Here is a 20,945-nt window from a genome sequence, read left to right as displayed (position 1 = left end):
ACAGAGTAAAAAGAATCAGCTTTATGACAGTAATGTGGCCTGGGGAAGGAAGTAATTTTGGGCTGTGACGTCACATATTTGAAAGTTTGTGTTTGGAATATGGGAAGCCTAAGATGTTTAATGAAAAATAAATGCCAGAACCGTGTTCCTGGTCATCCAATCTATAAAGTCGGGCACAATTTAACTGGTTTTAACAACATTTTAGAAGGTGGGATAGTCCCTTTAAGTTTCTTTCTTTACCATCTTCAAGCGTACACAATTAACATCCACCTTCCTCCAGCCCTTGACGCTATCTTCCTTGTCCCTGTGACTCCTGCCTTCCCTGAACCCCTCGCGCTCCACCATCCTCTAACGCCCCCTCTAACCTCCTCCGTTCTCCACAGACCCAGTGCAGCTGGGCGCGGCGCCTCCAACCTCCCCGGACGGCGACCTACCCTGGTTCGAGCCGGACCCCTCTGAGAACATCACCGTACTGCTGGGGCGCACCGCCTACCTGACGTGCCGGGTGCGCTCGCTCGGCAACCGAACCATCTCGTGGGTGCGTCTGAGGGACGTGCACCTGCTGACTGTCGGAGAGACCACGTATACGAGTGACGAACGGTTCCGAGCGCGGCCAGTGACCAACAGCCCGGACTGGAGCCTGCAGGTGAGAAATAGAGAGGCATAGAGACAACGTTTGATATGGATGTTAGGAGATAGAAGGTGAGGGAGGGGAGTGGGAACTCAAAGGTCGTAGCTGGAGGGTTAACTATCATTTGTGACGAGCAGGGTGAGTTGGTAAGATGAGACCCCGGATTCGTGTGCGTTACTTGACAAAAAAATCGTGAATCTGGTCAATAGAACGCGAGCAGTTAAGATTAGAGAAACCTCCACAGCGTCAGGAGTTGAGGCATAGGCCGTGCCACACCAGTGCCAGTTCTCACGCCCTGCGTCCCGGCCATGTTTCAGGTGAAGTTTGTCCAGCACCGCGACGCCGGTTTGTACGCCTGTCAAGTGAGCACGTCTCCACCGGTGTCCTACCTCGTCCATCTCAACGTCGTCGGTGAGTACACAATGTTTTTTTTTTGTAACTGAAGATAGGATAGTTAAATGATATAGCTACAACATCCTGATACATCCTGGTACATAAATGATAATGTACTTGCGTGCTATTTCCAATAACGACGACGTACTTTGTTTTTAATTTTTTTTTTGTATGTGATGTATAAGACAAAGAAATAAGCTCAGATTGAACTAAACTGGATCCATTACGATGAAACTTTGCTTAGAATGACAAGCGCAGTTAACTTATATAGGTAGTTTTCAGCTTAACAACCGCCACCTTTGAATTTCATTTTCCTTTGAAAGCTCACGTAAATCTGGAAAACAGCTTGGCAAAGCCTTTCAAGAGTTTTAAGGCAATTTTACTTTGCCATGAGCTAAGCATATTCATGTCGATAAAATTTTGTGACCATTTTGTTAAAGCAGTTTTGTGAATCTTCAGAAACATACATATGTGAGAAACACAAAATACAGACCTCATCAAACCAGGCTGCGAGCAATGGGCATTGCCTCTTTTTTGTAGTTATGTATAGGTTTCAGTGGTGAATATAAGTAATGATGTACAGATGTAACAATCAGATCTCCTCCTCTACCCTCTAACCTCTTTCTCTTTTTCTCTCTCTCTCTCTCTCTCTCTCTCTCTCTCTCTCTCTCTCTCTCTCTCTCTCTCTCTCTCTCTCTCTCTCTCTCTCTCTCTCTCTCTCTCTATTTTTGTGCTATTTATATTGTAAGACCCAGCTAGAATGCTTCCTGAAACCGTATAGAGCGATCTCGTGCATACCTTAGCCTGTGTACACATCTAAACGGAGTGAATACTTTATCTGTATGAGAAACGGCAAGTCCCGTCACAAGGCCAAGTTCATTTATAACAAAGTTGGCGAGGATTTGGTTTGGAACGCTGCTCAGGTCAAATAGCATTCTGACAGGCAAGTGGATTACAAGCGTCTGCAGTGACACCGGCACTGGAGTGTAATGAAGAAGACTGGTCCAAACTTTGCAAACGCCATGGTACGTGGTAGCTCCATGTGATTCCATAGCGAGTGGGGACTCACTGGCTCCGACCAAAGCTCAGTATTGATGCCACATTGGACCAAATATACGGTCCTACGCCGTTAGTTGGGCCATCGTTTTAGCTTTATGTCACCATCTAGCAGCTAACCAATTAAAAGCCTGCCACATCGGAAATGTATATAAGCGGGCTGAGCTAAAAAAGGAAAGTGTTCCTCGAGCTGCAGGATAAAATGAGTTTGGTCAAATATATATTGCAGATTGTCCTAGGTCCGGCCGTAGTAACAGAGGACGACAAGCGAATGAGGCCGCAATGCAAATTGGAGTGATGCAATTCCACATATATTCTTACTCTTATCCTACGAACTAATGTCTTATTCCTCGAATTCAGCAGCAGAATTGTCCCTTTAAACATTCTCACTCCAGGCGGCAGGCAGTAACTCACCGGAGAAATGCCACGACTTGACAGCTCTAGCCGTGCCAACATATTTCCACCGTTAGGTGTTTACTGCAAGTTGGGTAACTGCACGTCATTTTCACACAGCGAGAAAAACAACAAAGGAGGAGCCTCCCGATCTCTGCCGTCCCCGATACTCTCCTCTCTGGGACAATGTCGGCCAAGACGAATACCGCGCCCCAGATCGCTCCACCACGACGCTCATGATATCGTTCATACACTGTCCCTGCGGCAACACACCGGCTAATGTCGGACAATATCCCGGTAATGTCTGTCAGCACACCACTCGTGCCGTAGACAGTAAGTGGCGGCCCGCGCGGGCGGTCTTATCTCTGGTAACATACAGGTCTTTGTCCTGTGCCATGGTGGGTCGGCCGCGGACGGTACAGCTCAGACTCACTTCGGACAGCAGTCTGATGTGCTATCAGACGGTGTTGACCCATCGATGACACATTCCTAAAGTGATCAGGGTTTTCCAGGGTCATCCCATCGGACCCATCCTTTATCCCACATCAGTGCATCGGCTGACCCCACTTCACAAGCAACCCACCCTAGATCGTACCCCACTAGGGCTTCCTCCCCTCCCCCTCCCTGCCGGCCGTTTGACCCATCCCCTGGTGTCTGATGGCCGGCACTGGGGCACTGCTGGCAGCGGGGCTCCTTAGCTGCGACAGCCCTGGCTGTCTGGTCGATAGCTGGCTGAGACGACGGCCAGACTGCCCTCCGCCGGGCCGGCCGGGCCAATGGTACGGCGCACATCCTGCTGTGGAACGATACGGTACGGTGTGCTTTATGATACGACACGGCACGGTGCGGTACGACTTAGCACGGTCCGGTACGACTCAGCACGGTTTGCTGCTACTCAGCATAGTACGACATGGAGCAGGGCACGAGTCTGTAAGAGAACAACATACGACACGGTAGGGCCGGTACGACACGGATAGAGCTCGATTTGGTATGACACGATACTAGACTGCAATGCGTACTTCTTCCCACGTCAATTCTACATATGCTAGCCAAAAATAATGCAAAGGCTATAATAGGTCGGTCAGAAATGACGCAACAGTGACGCAATGTTCTGAACTTAAGATCAATAACGGAGTTGGTAATAAGGTCTCCGAGAAGATGTGTCATGCCTTAAGTTTTGAAGATGGATTATAATGTGTTGCACAAAAATGTAAGAAACATGCTGACGTAAACAAACTTGAAACTTTGACTTGTTTAACCTATTATTGGCGTGAGATTGATCTAAACCATGACCCATATGGTCAAAAGATCTTCGCCAATGATTGGAAAGACAAAAATGCAAAAAGTGTGCAAACTGCTATCTGTAAAGATTCTTGAGCCTTTCTAGAACGCTTGATGGGGCAATATTTACCCCCATCCTTATTGTGCATAACAATTGATTCATCTCGTCACATGCTGATAGAGTACAATTCAGCACGGGATAATATGGAAGGGTGCATCTCAGCAGGCTGCCCGCTGCCGTTACGGCGCGGTACGAGCAGAGCTGTCGCTTTATTTTGCAGCGCTGAGGGTGTCCGGTGCCGCTGGGAGCACGGTTTCATTGGCGCCGCCCGCGGACTGCCATGGCCGCGGCGGGCCCGCCGAGATTGACGCCGGCGGCGCTGTCGGCCGCTCTTAACACGGACCGCCCGCCTTTGTGAGCGGATAATCAAATAAACTAAACGTGACGTGGGACACGTTCATGAGGCTGGGCTCAGCAGACAAGACCAAGCACCGCCCACCACCGTCAAAAATGTCGGCACATGTCTCGGCCGGGTATTTTCTCGAGCTGGACAATGTCACGGTAAATTGAACGAGCTTTCAGACGTGGAGCATTGACATAACTGAGAAATCATGATGTATTTTGTATATTTTCTTTTCATTCTGAGATGAGAGTTGGTGTGCTCTTAAAATTCACGCAACACCATTTTTCACAGAAGCTTGCACCCAGACTCTACAACTCTGATAAATTCACTGAACGGCCTCATATGGGTCGACAATTTCCACATGATTGAACTCTGAATTTCCATTGAACCAATCAATGCCTGACAGAGCGGCTGTCAAGCATCTCCCGTTAGCTTTTATGCCGCGCGTCCTCGCATAGCCCGACGCACGTGTGTCTCACGTCCATGCTAAATTGCCATGATATACTTCACTGGGCGTTAATCTTCCCAGTAGGCCATCAGCCACAAACGAGAGGTGCTTCTTCAGAACGGTCACCGGAAACTCGGCCCTGCTAATAATGCAACAGGTGCTCGTCGACCCAGTGAACCGAACTAATGACCTCGGGCACCTTCCGGAAGTGTTAACTTGACCTGATCCGACGCGGCCGCAATCGATGGCGCGATGGCCGACGGCGCCGCTGAGCTACTGGAGCTCAAACAGTGCTGCTGTTCAAACAGTAATACCGCGACTCAGTCCGACCTGACAGGGCTGTCGTTCAGAGATTCTGTTGTGGTATATTGCACTGTTCCTGTTCAACATTGCAACTTGAAGTGACATAAACAAAATGAGGGTGTCATTCTAACAGTGGCTGCTTCAAAGCACCTCTCAGTGCTTCATGGCATTAGTGCTATCTCACCCATTTCGTTCGGGGACATTCTGTCTGCTTTGTACCTATGCACTTTCCCTGCCACTCTCAACCATCCTGACCCATCCCGACCCTCTGCTTACCCTTGCGTGACCTCCAGAGCCACCCCGAACCTTTTCAGACCTCCCAGACTTCACCCGAGCCTTCCTAAGCCCTCCAGAACCTCCTGAAGCCTTGTCGCTCCATTGTGTGCCGTGGAGAGCCGCTATCTCGCCGCCGCAGCCCGGTGGCGGTGAATGTTTGACGCTGGCCCATCGTCACAGCCGCGATATCAGCCGCCGAACAACGACAGGCCGCCGATCCGACCGGTCTGCACAGAAAACCGAAAACCACTCCCTCCAGACTGCTGGGCGCTCGCCAGGAGATTCACTCAGGTTTTTTGAAGCGCTAAACGGCCCACGAGTCTCCTATGCTATTTTTTATTTAAGCGGGTGATGCTATTTCCAGCCGCTTCGATGGCTGCGGACAGTAAAAATACTCTCTCGTAGACGTTTGCGCCTAATCCTGGGACACACCGGATGGGGTAAATCACTATGACGTCTCGTCATGCTGCTGTCCATCAGGCCGACCGTGATGCTGATGAGGCCCATGACGGAATGGGTCACGGTCCCGGCCGGGGGTCGTTAACGGCGCCGTTTCGCTCGCCATTGCCGTCGTTGCGATCATCTCCGCCGGTACGGCCGCTGCCCGGCTATGCCTCATTGGCTCCAGGCATGGGACGTCGGTGGGCAGCGCTCGTCCGCCGCTCCGTCTGTCCATCGGGCTGCAGTTTCAGAGCCACTTTCTCCAGGACCAGTGCCCTGCAGAATCATGCTGTCGCCTGCGCGGCGGCCTCAGAGACCCTGTTCCAGAACAGCCGGCGCTAGACTGTTTCAGGCCTCGACTCGGACTGTTTTTCGGCGACCTTTCCAGTGTCACCATGTAGCCGTCAGTCGCCGTTGCCGCAGCAGTGGGGGCCAATTCGCTGTCGCCTTCTGGAGTCGCGGTCCTACTGGCCATCTAGCCACCCAGCTGGGCCGAGTGCCGCCCCTCCTCCGTCACACAACACCCGACGCGTCATCTGGCCCCCATCTGCTTCTCCGTTGCAGGCGGAGAGCGCGTATAACGCTCGTGTTTACCAGCAATGCGAGCTGCAAATGAAGTCCGTCTGTGAATCGTCTTCGGGAGTGGTTAAATCTTGTGGTGGCCCTCGGCGTCAAAACGCACTCACAATTCCTCTTGAGTGGCCACTTCAGAATCTGACTCGCCATATGGAGTGTAGTGCTCCAGTCTAGAGAGGGGCAGGGAGAGGGAGAGAGAGAGAGAGAGAGAGAGAGAGAGAGAGAGAGAGAGAGAGAGAGAGCGCCTGTGTGTGTTTCCGAGTCTGTGAGTGTTGACGGAATGACAAGACATACACCCTGCTAGTGATCCTTTGGCGGAGAGTAACGGCCGGTGCACGCTGCCGACAGAGCCCGTTACATGGTGGCGAGGTGGCGAGAGGTGCGCTGAAATGAGCGGGACTGGGTTGCAGGGAGAGGGGTCTGTCGTTTCTCTCCGGGGCGTGCCGGTCGTGTCAGTGTGCAGAGCTAACACCAGGCGGCACTTTATTGCTTTGTTGTGGAGCAAAAACTGACTGTGCGTGAGATTCCTGCGGAGTTACACCTCGCACACCCATTTTCATTTACACTTTCACAGGAAAACAATGGCCGGGGTGCAATTCGTAAATTAAAACACTCACTCTTGGTTAAAACAGTCCAATAACCCCTTTTGGGAGTTGCAATGCCATTTCCAAAGTAATACGGTCCACAGAGCAGAGCCTATCCACAGAGCCTTGATCCACAGAGCCTTGATTTTTTATTTATATATCATCAGTAAGAGGTTAACGATATCGGAAGCTCCCACGTTTACATCTCACTGTAATTGAAGCCAGTAGAAGAGTTATAAATTGATAAGTCCTATGCGTACGTATTACTTGATGGGTTCCAATACCAGACAATTATCCACTAAATCTTAACCAGATTTTCATCGCGGTGGCGGACGCAAGCTGCGCCAGGAACACAATCTGGGGTCCATCAGCGAAAAATGGACGCCGCCCGTTCAGTTTGCGGTGGCCTTAAGTGGCTCAGAGTTCCTCGGCCGAGTTTTTGCACGGGCCGCAGCGCTCTGTCACGGCGCTCGACAGAAGCGGAAGTCTGCCGCCACGGCTCGGCCGCCCGTCCTGGCAGCTCCGCGCCGAGAAACGGAAGTCGACTCTCAAAGCACCCGTTCACCCGGCGCGGGATGGTATCACCGCGTCGGAGAATATGCCGCCCAAATTATCAGTGGGATGAATATGAAATGAGAATGAGATATTAACCCTGAATGCCCGCGGGACGCTGGATATTCAGCAGCTTACGCCATACTACAGACGGGATATTATTCAACCGTACATTTTGTCCTTCGGCATGCTGAAAATAAGAATTTGGTGTTTTTGGGTTCTACAACATAAATTTTCTCACACGACACATTGTATAATGTATATAATATGCTGCCTTACGAAAGGATGAAGTCATAGGAATTACATAATAGCATGAAGCGGAGGATTCTAATTTCAATTCCAAGATCTAATTCCACGCTCAATAGAGTAAGGCTGCAATGACGTTGCACTGCTAGATATCTTGGCGAAGTTATAACTGATCATGCTAGATTTAGAGAGCATATAACCAAATTATGCATATGTCAAAATCTCTGGCCACTACCTACTGGCTAGTGGCTAGTGTGATGGGAATGCAGTAAATAAGTGAGTAAAAGCCGCACTGTTTGCACAGCTCTTTCAACGCTGCAACAGTCACCAACCAACTTCTTTTTTCTTCTTTTGCAGCTCTATTGCTATTGAATGAACTATTCAAAAATGAAGTGCTGCCGAGACTTCCATGTATAGTGCTGCATCAACACGCACTAGCCACGCAAAAAAGGCTCGTTCGTGGCCGTTGACGTGAAATTTTATGAAAATGGCAACGCTGTTCGCTTCAAGCTAACTTACAAACGGCCTCTTTAATCCTTAGTTGTTTTGCGTTGCAATCCTCTCTCACTATTTATCATTCTTATTTTCACCAGCGGTTCATAGAAAGCGTTCAGCTGGAAAAAGAAGTGTTATTATTATAACAAAAAAGCATTAGCAATACGAGATAGGTGACAGATACAGTAGCGGCGGAACACCTTCAATTAACCCTCGCCGGCACAGGCCATTTTGAGTCCTTCGACGGCACAAGGGGGGGGGGGGGGTTGGTACGACCCCCCCCCCTCGCGTTTGGCCCCTGATCGAGCTAGAGCTTCGCGGAAAAACGAGCGTGCTGCCCGTCACAAGAGGAAGCCGATGATACCCAATTTTAAGGTCCTAGGTCATCGGGTGACCTTCCAGGTCAGGGCAATGACCCGAAAACCGGGAAATTCGGGACCTGTTAGAAAGTCGTAAAGTGTGGCTGCTATGTGGTTTTCCGGGGTGCTGATCACGAATGTCGTGTTAGTTTTGATCAGAGATGATGTCTTTAAGCATTTAGACCAGGTCGGGTCAGGTCAGGTCAGGTCAACCGGTAGGGGTTGTGACGGGTATTCGTAATACGTGTCAACCGCCTCGGACAGCTTCGTAACATGTTACGAAGGCACCAAAACTACTTCGTAAATGTTCAAATGGTTGCTAAATTCGAATTCAGCTCCAAAAACTAGCCTAGAAACATGTAAAACTCGAAAAAGTGAACCGAGTCACCCGAGGTCACCAAGGTCAATGACCTGACCTGACCTTCAGGTGACCTTGACACCCACCCTAATGCATGGGAGCAACATCAAATCACATGTTTGAACGTTTGAAACCACGAAAAGCTTGCAAATGCGCGGCTAATGCGAGCCGACAGGCACCGAACCGCGATTTCGGCCAAACATGGTCACAGAAAAGAGGTCACAGGTCAAAGGTCATTGGGATCAGGGTCATGAAATTTTCAGGGTAGGTGTAAAATTGATCAATGCGAGGGTACTGAAAGTTTCGTCGCGATCGGCCGCTTTTTACGTGAGTTATTCGCGAAAACCTTAGGGGGGGTTGCATCAACCCCCCCCCCTGTGCCGGCGAGGGTTAAGGGGGGGGGGGGCACTGCCGACTTTTCGTCCCATTCTTTCCATGCAACGCTCATAGGGCTAATGTTAAAATGCAAAAATCAAAGGGGGGTACGGTGCCCCAGTGCCCTCCCCGTTCCGCCGCCTATGGACAGATATTATGTCGTTTGCTAAGTTCTAAATACCCTTACCAGAATCAATTTATTCAACTGCTGCCGATGGCACAGCAGATGACAAGCTATGGTAAGCCATGTGCAGCACGCATTAGACCACATCCTATGCACCAGCGTTATGTAAACATAAGCTCTGACTTCACAACACTTTTTTGTTATATAATATATTAGCCGTTTTCACGACGGGCTATCCGGCGAATGCACCTGATTTGACCAAATCTGCACATAATTTCTTTTACAGCAAATATCTTCATTTTATGAATTCCTTTCAGTGTTTTAATCGAAGATGCGCTCTGATAATGTGACAAAGCAGGCATGTAAGCAATTAGTGCAACCCTAGCTGATAGCTCTGCTAAGAGACAAACTGAACCTGATTTGACCAAATCTGCACCTAATCTCTACCAGATGTGCACCAAATGTGTACCAGATGGCCGTCGTGAAAACGGCTATTGTGTGTTAATTTGGCTAAATTCTTTAATTTAGTCCTTTATAACTGATCACTTTTTCTTCGGTGAATATGGTGAATGCGAAGTGATCAATTTCTACTGGATTTGATCGCAGTGATTTTGTGATTATTTGCATCTAGTGAGAAACAGGACCGTTTTGAGCTTGACTTATATGCATAAAGAATCGATGCAAAATGTTAACGCTACGAGTCGTTACGTTTAGGCACCGACTAAAAATCTGGTGTCCCTTAACTGTTTCAGGAAATGGTTTCATTACACAAGAAAATTAAGGCATAAACGTGTAGTATGCACGGGTCAACAAAAACACTTATCAATCTCCAACCACTCTGACCCACTTTCTTTCGATAACTATGTACTTTGTGCATTTCTTCATCCCAAGCTATATCACCAACTAACTGATTTTCGGTCTTTGTGTGCTAATGCATCGAGCTGCCCCCTCTAGCCACGCAGGGCCGGTCGCCTGCTGCGCCGCTGCGTGATTGGCTAATTTCGGAATCCGCCGGCGGCGGCGCCACTTCCGGCGGAAGTGTCTGATCGGAAATGGCGCCAGTCGGGCAGCAGGGCGCGCCAGGAGCGCGCCGGCGCGCCCTCGGGGCCGGAACCCGTCCAGTTACTGCACTAATGGAGGAATAGAGGAAAAAACAACACTTGTGGACGTTTGTCCCAGTGTTGTGTAGAAATGACTAGCTTTGACAGATTTCTGGAGTCTCTGTGGAACGGGTGTAGGTAAATTGAATATCATATGGACTCTGGACAAATTTGGTAACTGGTTACCGGTTAGCTAAGCTCTTATTTGGGATACTTGATGCTCACGCCTAATCAATTTTGCGCTTGCTTCATTAAATCATATCATCCAATAAAGGTACATTATTACTAGCAAACTTAAAGTTTCAGGTATCAACCTTGAGAGGTAATTTTTGTAACGTTTGATTATATGGTCATACCCAAACAATGCGATTTTTCCAAATTTAGTGCATGCTTGACTGCTGAAGTGATATTTGATGTGTATGCAGGCTTGGCCCACAGTGGTCGGTCATCGATTGAGATAGAAATCTTGCCTTATCTTTATTGCTAACAGTAGCACAAGGATTGATGACATCCTTTCAAAATCGTTTTTTAATCTCGAGAAATTGTCATCTCTCTCTCTCTCTCTCTCTCTCTCTCTCTCTCTCTCTCTCTCTCTCTCTCTCTCTCTCTCTCTCTCTCTCTCTCTCTCTCTCTCTCTTCTCTCTCTCTCTCTTTCTCTCTCTCTCTTCCACCCTCTCTCTCTCTCTTTCTCTTTCCCTCTCTCTCTCTCTCCTTCTCTCTTGCCATCCTCTGTCTCTGTCTCCTCCGCTTTATCTCTCTCCCTGTTTCTTTCTCTCTTTTCTCTTTCCCTCTTAATGTTTCAGTCACAGGGCGCTTTTGTCAGAGGATGCTGTGGAAGAATAAATGTAAATTACACACGAGTACCTACCCATCTATCACAGGATGAAGCACTTAAGCTCTCCACTCTCCAGTTCTATTGATTTAAGGATTTTTTTTTTTTGGCATCTTTTTCTCGAATATCGAACCAAAACACGTCTGAACTTTAAGATTTGGAAAGGCTTCAGCCTGTAGTCGTATAGTCTAGAATAGTCTCGCTATGGTTACATTTACCTTCAGCTCATCTTTGTTTCACAATCACCAGAAAAGTGGCGCAGTCACTGCATTTATGGAAACTCGCACACTTGTCAGTTCACTTTTGAGCGGGACCAATTCCCGTGACTGGCTGTAATGCCGGGGTTTTCAAGCGTGACACACTATTTGCCTGATGGTATTACCTCGTCGCGACGTTTACCTAGCTGCATGTCGGCCAGCCGAACAAGCAATTCGCCAGAAAGCTGGCCGAACCGTGATAAGACGTCATTTGTCGGCTGGCGGTGCCGCGTGCGCCGGCGACGCATGGAACAAATGGAAGACGTGATGCCGGACGGCGCTGGGAACCGGTCCGCGTCCCACTCGCACCAAACGATTTTAAATGGCGAAATGATTTCCGAATTCATTTGTCTGTCCACTCGTGCTCGAGCTGACGTTGCCATGACGACCGCACGACGCCGAGACGCCGGCCAGATGCCGGCCGGTGTTTGCGAAGGACGGTCGGCAAACACGTTTGGCATATTGCAGGCCGGTTTTATTGGCCGTCCCTTGTGACAGACAGGCGTTCCCTGGGGTGGGCTGGCCAGCGACCTGTTTTTGTTAGGAGTTGGTGCAGTCCGACGCGTATCGCACGGCCCTCTCAGATTGTCGGCACTCGTGGGCCGCCCGCAGGCTCGATGTGTCACGCGACCGGACATGGTAGTTGAATGTCAGGAAGGCGTCGAAATGGTCGCTACGCTACAATATGACACTGAATCGGCCATATATTACGTTCCGCCGCTCGTGTGTTCGGATTAGTTACATTGAGCGTGACAGTAGGTATGCAAGTGTTGTGGTAATTCATCAAGCTCGCTGCTGCAGGCGAAGAAAATTACTGGAAATGCTACGCAGCAATAAATGGATTGGCGAGTGAATTGGTATTATTATGAAAGCGTGCCCTTTCTGTTATATGAAACTAATGCAGAGTTAAATAAAGAAACGATTTGCCGAATTACAAATACATTAGGCAAGTAAATGTGCATTAGAAACGGATTTGGGACTGGTACCCGAAATAAATTTCGTTTGCAGCTCCGATTTTTTGCTTACATATCTGATACCAGTTGGAAGTATACCATTTAGCCGTTTTCACGACGGCCATCTGGTACACATTTGGTGCACATCTGGTACAGATTAGGTGCAGATTTGGTCAAATTAGGCTCAGTGTGTCTCTTAGCAGTTATCAGCTTGGGTTGCACTAATTGCTTATATGCCTGCTTGGTCATATTATCAGAAAGCATCATCGATTAAAATTTAAAACACTGAAATAAATTCATAAAATGAAGTTGAAGATATTTGCTGTAAAAGAGATTAGGTGTAAATTTGGTCAAATTATGTGCATTCGCCGGATAGTCTATCGTGAAAACGGCTAAGGTGACCCGAACTGCAGCCAGCCAGGGTCCGAGCACTGCATCGCTTTCGCCGACTCTTGCTATTAGCGAAGCGGCTTTCAGGAAAAGCTGCATCTGTGGTATCTTACCATGACAGATATGCTTCATTTAGCTCTAGGTTCTTTGAACGATCTGCTTCCATATTGACGCTTCTGACGACAAGGAAAGGCTTATACATAGTTTGCATCATTCGTCTTACTGTATGGTCGGTTGGACAATGGACAACGACCTCATGACAGCAATAGAGCTAGCAGCCATCTTTGAAGCGTCTGGCAAGTTTTGGTTTCAGCCACAGATGACAGTAGTACAGCATATGCCGATTGAACGAAATATGACCAAAGCGTTCGGCACAGCATGCCAGGTGATTGGGTGAATCTATTCACAACTGTTGGGTGATAAAATAAGTCATTGTTAAAACAGAGTGGGACTCCATAGCTTTACCAACCTTATCAGCGTGTTATGTGAGTGCCAGATCTAATTTACTCGCTGAATGCTTATCATGAGACATGAGCCATGCGTAACTAAGCATTCATAAACACTTTTTTATCTCACAGCAGTTCATGCAGGCGAGGTTGTTCCGAAGGCCTATGCATGTAATTTGTATGCCTCACTATACGCGTATGGTTGATGTTATTGCTTGACATTCTGAGCGCCTCGCCAGGATCTCGCGCTGGCATATGTAGGTATTTCGGAGCTCATGTATCATTCCCTTTGCCGGTCTGTCAGCCTGTCGGTGTGCCTGTCTGCCTGTCAGTCTCTCTGTCTGTCTGTCTGTCTCCTGCCCTCATGTCTGACATTCACTTAACTCATCAAACCCCGCCTGCGGTCGTCTACCCTCGTCAAAGCCGGCCGTCTCCTCTGACCCGTCTGCCCCCCCCCCCCCCTCTGCAGAGCCAGTGACGGAGATCCTGGGCGGACCGGAGCTCTTCATTGACACTGAGAGCACCATTAACCTGACCTGCGTGGTGCGCCGGTCGCCGGAGCCGCCCCCGTTCATCTTCTGGAAACACAACGACCAGGTCAGACGCGCACTTTTGACCTGCGGAGCAGTAACGTTTGCTGAAAGAACACAAAGGACGACACTTAACTTAATTGAAATTATTTCGGAAAACGGATGCCTACATGTTTGAACAATCGAAAATAGGCATTCATTTTTTATATCGGCGTGACTGAAAAGTGAAAACTTGATGTTTTGTTTCACTTTTGCTCTACTTGAACGTTTTTATTGTAACTAAAAAAACTAAGTGGTCACTAATGCTGTCCCAGGTGATGAAACTTTCAATATGCTGTGGGTTATTGGTCACTAGAAGATCAGCACTGGTGGCAAGAATGGCAAGATGCTTTTACTTTCATAATAAATGTCAAGAACATGAGTCATGCCTGGCATCGGAAAGAAAAGAGCATTTATAAAATGGAGTGATTCCAAGAACATTGCCGCGTAAAAGCTAAAAGGGGTCCTTTGTGATATGAACCATGAATAACTTCGACAGGAAAATCGACGATGGGAGGTCCCGGCATTTGTTACTCAGCCGAAAATGGTACCGGTGAATCAATGGTTTAGTGATCACATGGGTACTTAGGGTGAAATATGCCAGTCCAGACTCTAGTCCCAAGAATGCCTTATTTCTGAGACAGGAAGCTATCTAGCTGTTGCATGAACTTGAGGTCTCCGGGGTGTATCTTCAGAATGCGATGAGCGCTGTCTGCGCTCTATTCTGCATAAGCGAAAAACGGGCTGAGTTTTTCACCAAAATGACAATGGGACTCACCTTATTGCCAAACTGTCTTATAGAAGGCAAATGTCTAATCATTTATAGGAAGAAAATTTTACTTAGTAAAGATATTGATAGTTCATGTTAAGTCCCCGCAAAATCAATATTAATAATGGAAAAACGTCTATTAAATTCATGAAAAAGGAGCCGCCCATCGCCCACTTGAATTAGTCGCTGTTTACACTAGGTAAAGGTTGATACTTTCCTGGCTATAAAATGATTATATTTACAGCAACACTTAACGCCTTCATATCGACTTTGTCTTCTTGTGAAGCAAAGGCATTTTTGGTCAAAAACATTGCTCCTCTCTATTGTCAAACTTGATATACGATCTACCCCATTTCCGTCAACGGTAAATGTCACCTGACCGCGGCCAGGTGTGGCCCGCTGGGAGGTGCATGCTGCCAATCTGGTATTGGTGCCATAGATCGCCACCTTTGGCCGCAGTGACCACATTCACCGGCCCCCACCCACGGACGGCGGCCCTAATATCGGTCGGGAATTATGAATATTTTAGTGCTGAGCTGAGCGATGATATGTTGGCGACAGCACCGCACCGTCCTGCGTGGCTGCAATCGTACACAGCCGGCCTGAGACCCGACTCTGTAACAGTCCCTGCGCGGGGCCAGCGCGAGCCCGGCGCCCCTCCCTACCCTACACGCACACAACTCAATAAAGACGGGTCGGAACACATTCCTGAGACCCACCTGGGGTGAAAGCAGCCCCTGGCCAGCGAGGGAGGGTGGTGGGGTTGATGACTCAGGTCTGGAAATCCCGACTTCTCAAGGTCATAGGGGTAGTTTCCATGAATTGGCAGTACTTTCACTCTGCCAAAACATGCCAGGTCGCCGGCCCCTGCGCACGCACACTGCGCGTGGACTGGTAAACACTGTGACTACTGATAGTGGTGTGGGGGCTTTAAATTTATTGACGATTGGGGAACATAAAAATGTGTGAACGTTATAAGATGGTCACCATGTCGCCCATTCAGGTCTACATATACATAGGTATATAGCATGTGAATTTAAATACACTCAATAAATCAAATGCAAAATATGCATTGGCCGTTTTCACGACGGAATAGCAGGCATCTATTTGATACCAATATAATCCTTTGGTTCCTCAGGAATTTTAGTAGTTCTTTTTAGTAGGTTTACCAGCTTTCGAATGAATGGCGCGTTAGTTTGCTATTTTTCTATTAAATATCACATCGATTTACTTTATCTAAGGATTTATCACTAACATCAACATAAAGCGTAAGCACAATTATAAAATTATGAAATTATTAAATACTAGTACAATAGTTAAAAAAAGATACTGAGTTGCCACACTACAAAAGATTTATTCATTTATGGCGCACGACAGACATTTAGAAAGCAGCGCCCTGTTTTATTGCACGCTGCTAGCCGCTTCCATTGGGTTTTGCAGGCCGACGTTATTGGTTGTTACACGTATGATGTCACGCGATTTGTGGCCTATCACGGCTCTTTAATGATCTCCACTAAATGAATGCAACAATGGCCTTTTAAGTTGATATCTGTGGCCATCTGTCTATGGAGCGACCAATATGAAAGTTAGATGAATTTACCGGGGTTACATGACTATGAGCAAGCAAATGTGTATCAGGAATGGATTCAGGTGGAGAATTGCGCTGGACCATGAGTGCTCGAGCGCTCCCAATTCCACGCCGGTTTGGCTTTGGAGCCGAGACAGACGATGCGGGTCAAGGTCACCGCTGGGGTAACGCTGGATTGGCTGCGCCCGAGCACCCGTAACGCGGCACAATTCTCCATCTATGGATTTTCCTATTCGCTCAGCATTGTGATACCTAGGTGTTCGTAATAGCAATTACTCTGCTTATGTACTTATCCCCGGTTATTTAAAAGAAGTTTTTGTGAGGGGATATCACGGCTATAGGTAGGTACTCAGTTGCCCTATTCACGACTTTCAAAGAATGCTCCGATATCTAAATACCGCACAGACCTACTGCATTGGTGAATCTGACAAAAGGTCTGTGGAATTACATTCCCCCTCACCACACCCCTAAAAACTCATCCAGTGTCCAAAACCACTTTTATCGACTCGCCAAAAAAAACAAAAAAAACACACACACACACACACACACAAAGCATGGGGCATGTCAGCTCTCAGTTCATTTATCATTGTCTTTACCATGGTTCAATTGCATTGCGCGATTTAAAGCACGTTAGTGCCTATATAGTATATATGTAGAAAATAATATCTACAGCAAAACATCCAAAATTACAAAGGCTACAATGCTTAAAAAGTAGGTTCATCAAGGAAGCCCATTTTTACTTGCGTTGTGTTGCCAACCATGCGATTTCAACGCGGGCTATTCGCAACGTCTGTTAAGGCACGTTAACAACTGACAAGCCGCCACCGCTGCCACTTATTCATAGATGGTTGATATCGCAGCTTGGGCGTCAGCAGCGCGGCCCACAACGCGTCGGCGCCAGCGCACGCAGCTGTTGGCACTCGGCAGCCGGTGTTGCGACTTAACGGCCGGCCGGCCCCATGAAGGAGAAGCTCTTGGTGAAGCTTTGTGATCGCCTCATAGCCGCCTTGGATGTCATCTTTCTTGGCAGATCCATCCGTTCAGATGGTACGGTGCAGTCTGGATAAAGGACGAAGTCCAACGCCGCTAACCCCGCGACCGCCACCCCACAACGTGGCCGCAGACCGAACGGGTGTGAGGGCCGTAAGGGCCACCCCGCCATCCGGTAGGTGGCTGAGCAGCCGGGCGCAGCGGCGACTGGGCGGCGGCCGCGCTGAGATGAAGTCCCAAACCGCCATGTCGCCATCACCGCCATCACCATTGCTGCAGCTGTTCCCAACCGCCTCAATCGCCGCCGTTTTGCCAGCAGTCGCGCCGCGGAATGGCAGAAGCTCCAGAGTAGCCTCCAGCGCCCCTCTCCGCACGTGTGCAGGTGCACTGCGGCCGCCGGGTCCGACGTCCAGGCAGAACATGATATTTCCATGCTGCTCCGACGGTGGGCTGGTCTTGTTTGGGCGTTCCTCCACTGTGACGTCGGTCACGCCTGCCCCGGCCAGGGCGCCGAGGCCGACGTGTCACCATCCGGTTGCAGTCCTCAGTTGGGTCGCAACGTGTACCTCTTCCGCAGCGTGGAGCGCGCTCCCGCTGGGCAGCGATACAGCCAAAAGTAGCATAGCATGCGGGCGGCCAGCGCTGCGCCGGACAGCGGACCCATGCCGGGGGTATGCCGGTCTCGGCCATTAGCGGGGTCGTCGGGGCCGAGGCTGTACATACAGCTGGTGACCGCGTGAGCCGCCAATCGAAGCTCACGGCTTATAAGCTCGACGCGGGCATCACACGCCGTCCCGATGGGAGCTCCACGACGCCGCCGCGAACTCCAGCGCGGCTCGCAGCGCGAAGACCAGTACGGACGGCCGGGGCAAACGGCGTGCGGGAGTCGCAGGCGACGTTCTGCGGACAGAAAGGGTTGGGCATAAGCTGGTCGGCAGGACACTCTTGAGCCGAGCCTTTGATGTAATTACAGATGATCCAGAAGCATGCACAAAAATTCATGACACACTATTCTCATTTATGTATTTGCTACATATGATATGATATACCAGCTCATGATCAGTGACGCATTCTGGGCAATATGTTTTAAAGTGAAGTAACTGAAGTTACAGCTTAAAAGCTTAAAAAAAAACAGCTTAAAAAAAACACACACACATTCGATAGCTTATGAGAATAACATGCCTTGTGTGCTTAATGCAGGAAAATATTTTTTTCACTTTTTTAGAAACAGCAAAAGAGTTGTCAACAAGCCATGTCAACTATCTAAACAATTTTTATGGAAACTGCTCTAGCTAGCTTCAAGTTCCACAACGTTTCCGGAGCACCGTACCCAAACTCAGTTCATGTTACAAGAAAAAACAGTAATAATGCCTCCTAATTTTGAATGAAATATAGGTATGAGTAATTTGATTTGGAAAGCAACAAATTTCCGCACATCATTTTAGCAAAATTACTATTTTCTTCAGCCATCAGGTTACACAAAACTATAGTAAACTTTATGATCTAGTTTACACAAAACCAAAGCCCCGATTTTAACAAATGTAGATAAAATTTAAACAATTTTAAAAAATGTATCGTGGAGAAAATGAAAAGTGTAGATTTGTAAAGCCGGGATATTTCAATTTCACGGATTAGGCACTTAAAGAAATATCTTCACCTTTCTTTGAGCCACCAGCCTTCACCCAAGTTTTACACGAATGTAGTGAAGCAGACAATGTGGCAACTCAAAATTGTGATGGTTTGAGATAATTATGACGGTAAAAGAAAAAGCAACACAAGGTTCCTTACCCTCGTTTTTTCACATGGGTTCAGATGAGGCTTCAACTGTTGCCGACCTGAGGAGCTATAGGGACTTGAGCTTTCCAAAACTCAATTTCTAAGGGCACTGAGCAGTGTTTGGCTTTCACACGAATGCGATAGTAAGTTATATGAAGTTGACAAAGCAAGCAAAGCAAAGCATGATGCCCCGCGCGTCCGCCCGCGACCACGCCCCGCGTCCGACTCCCGACCGCCGCGTGACCCGAGGCGCCCGGCGGTCACGTGACCTACCGGCCGGGACTGCAAACGGCCCTCACCACCATTCTTGTATGACGTCATATCCTACTGAGGTGCTGATTGGTCGGAATTAGATACCTGAAGGTAATTATCTGCCGTAGTTATTTTTGTTTCATTGTTTTGCGTGTTTTCTTATATGAAATGTAATTAAAAAATTTGTCATATTTTAATCACCATTAAAACATAACTGAATAGGTATAAAAGAGAACTCGATATATACTTTCCTTGTTTTTAAGAATTCCGGAATTAGATACCCGAGGGAGCAAAGAGGGAGCAAGTTGCCACGCTGATTTAATACCTCATAGTCAGGGATGCGGAGCCGTGGAAATTTCAGACGGCTCCGGCTCCGGCTCCGGCTCCGGAGAAAAAAATCGGCTCCGGCTCCGGCTCCGGCTCCGGGTGAAATGTTATGGCGGCTCCGGCTCCGGCTCCGGCTCCGAGTAAAATGGTCCGGCTCCGGCGGCTCCGGCTCCGGCGGCTCCGGCTCCGACTCAGTACATCCCCTATGCAATCAATTAAATACGGGTGGAAGAAAAATTGGATTGGTTATACGCGTTACTCTTTGCCATGACCGGCTCATGACCGCGTCCCCGCGCAAACGCACCTCGGAGAGAACTGGCAGAACAAAGGACTAGGAAGCGATGGCATTGGAAACGCAGTCGCCGGGAATCAGAGTTCACTGAACCATCGTAAGCTGACACCCGTCTCGGCAGAGACGGTGCTGGGAGTCGCAGTCCACTGCACTGGCTTGAAAACAATGGCCGTCACCTGATGACCGGTCCTCATGTTCTGGGGATGCAGTAGACGTGGGGGGGAGGAGCAGACAGGAAGTTGATTGCGTACTGTGGGATACTGGGGATATTCGGCTTTTTTCATTCACTTGATGGCCCATGACGTAAGTACATACCATATGTTTCACTGCCTTGTACTGTCAAACCGAACTAGGTCAATTATTTTTTTCCTCTCAAAAAATAAAAAGGAGCCGGAGTCGCCCCCTTTTTTGGCGGCTCCGGCTCCGGCTCCGGCTCCGGTCTATATTGTTTCACGGCTCCGGCTCCGGCTCCGGCTCCGGGCAAAATATGCCGGCTCCGGCGGCTCCGGCTCCGACTCCGGCTCCGGCTCCGCATCCCTGCTCATAGTCGAAAGGTGGGCTACTAGAACCAAAAATTGCTGTGTTTGTAAATAAATAAGTGATTTGAGGGCAAAAAATGCCCGGATTTAAACTTCTAAAATTATTTTGAACATAAAATATTTCAGTTTGAGGGATGTTAAGGCCTCTAAGGGTAGGTACTTTTTAGGTATCAAATAAGTTCCTCTGCGAAAGTTCCGTCGTGAAAACGGCCACTATGCACTAATATAGTTATCACAAGCATGCAAATTTCGCATACGCATACTGACTGGAGGAATTTAATGGACATCTTTTGACATCGATGCAAACTCAGAAGTTCATGCAGTTATTTTGTAGCTTTCCGATTGCTACGTAAACACTAAACAGCATTCAGTGTTGAATGTTGATCAAGGTAAGCTTTTTTGGTATAGGGATCACTTAAACATATTTAAAGTGGCATGCTCCTTATAACAAAAATAATATAAACAAAAAGAAGGCGAAACAAAAGAATGCAAGTTGAAACAAACTTCAATGCAACAGATAATGACCCTACTTCAAACAACATTTGCTGCAGTAAGATCAGTGCAGTGTGC

General features: G+C 48.3%; 1 protein-coding gene across 1 annotated transcript in view; it reads left to right on the top strand.

Moving 5' to 3' along the window:
* Positions 1-367: 367 nt before the first annotated feature.
* Positions 368-20,945, top strand: part of LOC122376760 (zwei Ig domain protein zig-8-like) — a gene marked incomplete at its 5' end in the record, with an annotated part of 43,315 nt that continues 22,737 nt past the window's right edge. The window contains 3 exons of the mRNA XM_043356701.1: positions 368-646; positions 949-1,042; positions 13,743-13,870. Of these exons, the coding sequence (XP_043212636.1) occupies positions 368-646; positions 949-1,042; positions 13,743-13,870 (501 nt within the window). The remainder of the gene's footprint in view (positions 647-948; positions 1,043-13,742; positions 13,871-20,945) is intronic.

The sequence above is a fragment of the Amphibalanus amphitrite genome, unplaced genomic scaffold (genome assembly GCF_019059575.1).
Source record: "Amphibalanus amphitrite isolate SeventyFive unplaced genomic scaffold, NRLGWU_Aamphi_draft 002283F_arrow, whole genome shotgun sequence".
Classification (NCBI taxonomy): domain Eukaryota; kingdom Metazoa; phylum Arthropoda; class Thecostraca; order Balanomorpha; family Balanidae; genus Amphibalanus; species Amphibalanus amphitrite.
This window is presented reverse-complemented; position numbering and strand designations above follow the sequence as displayed.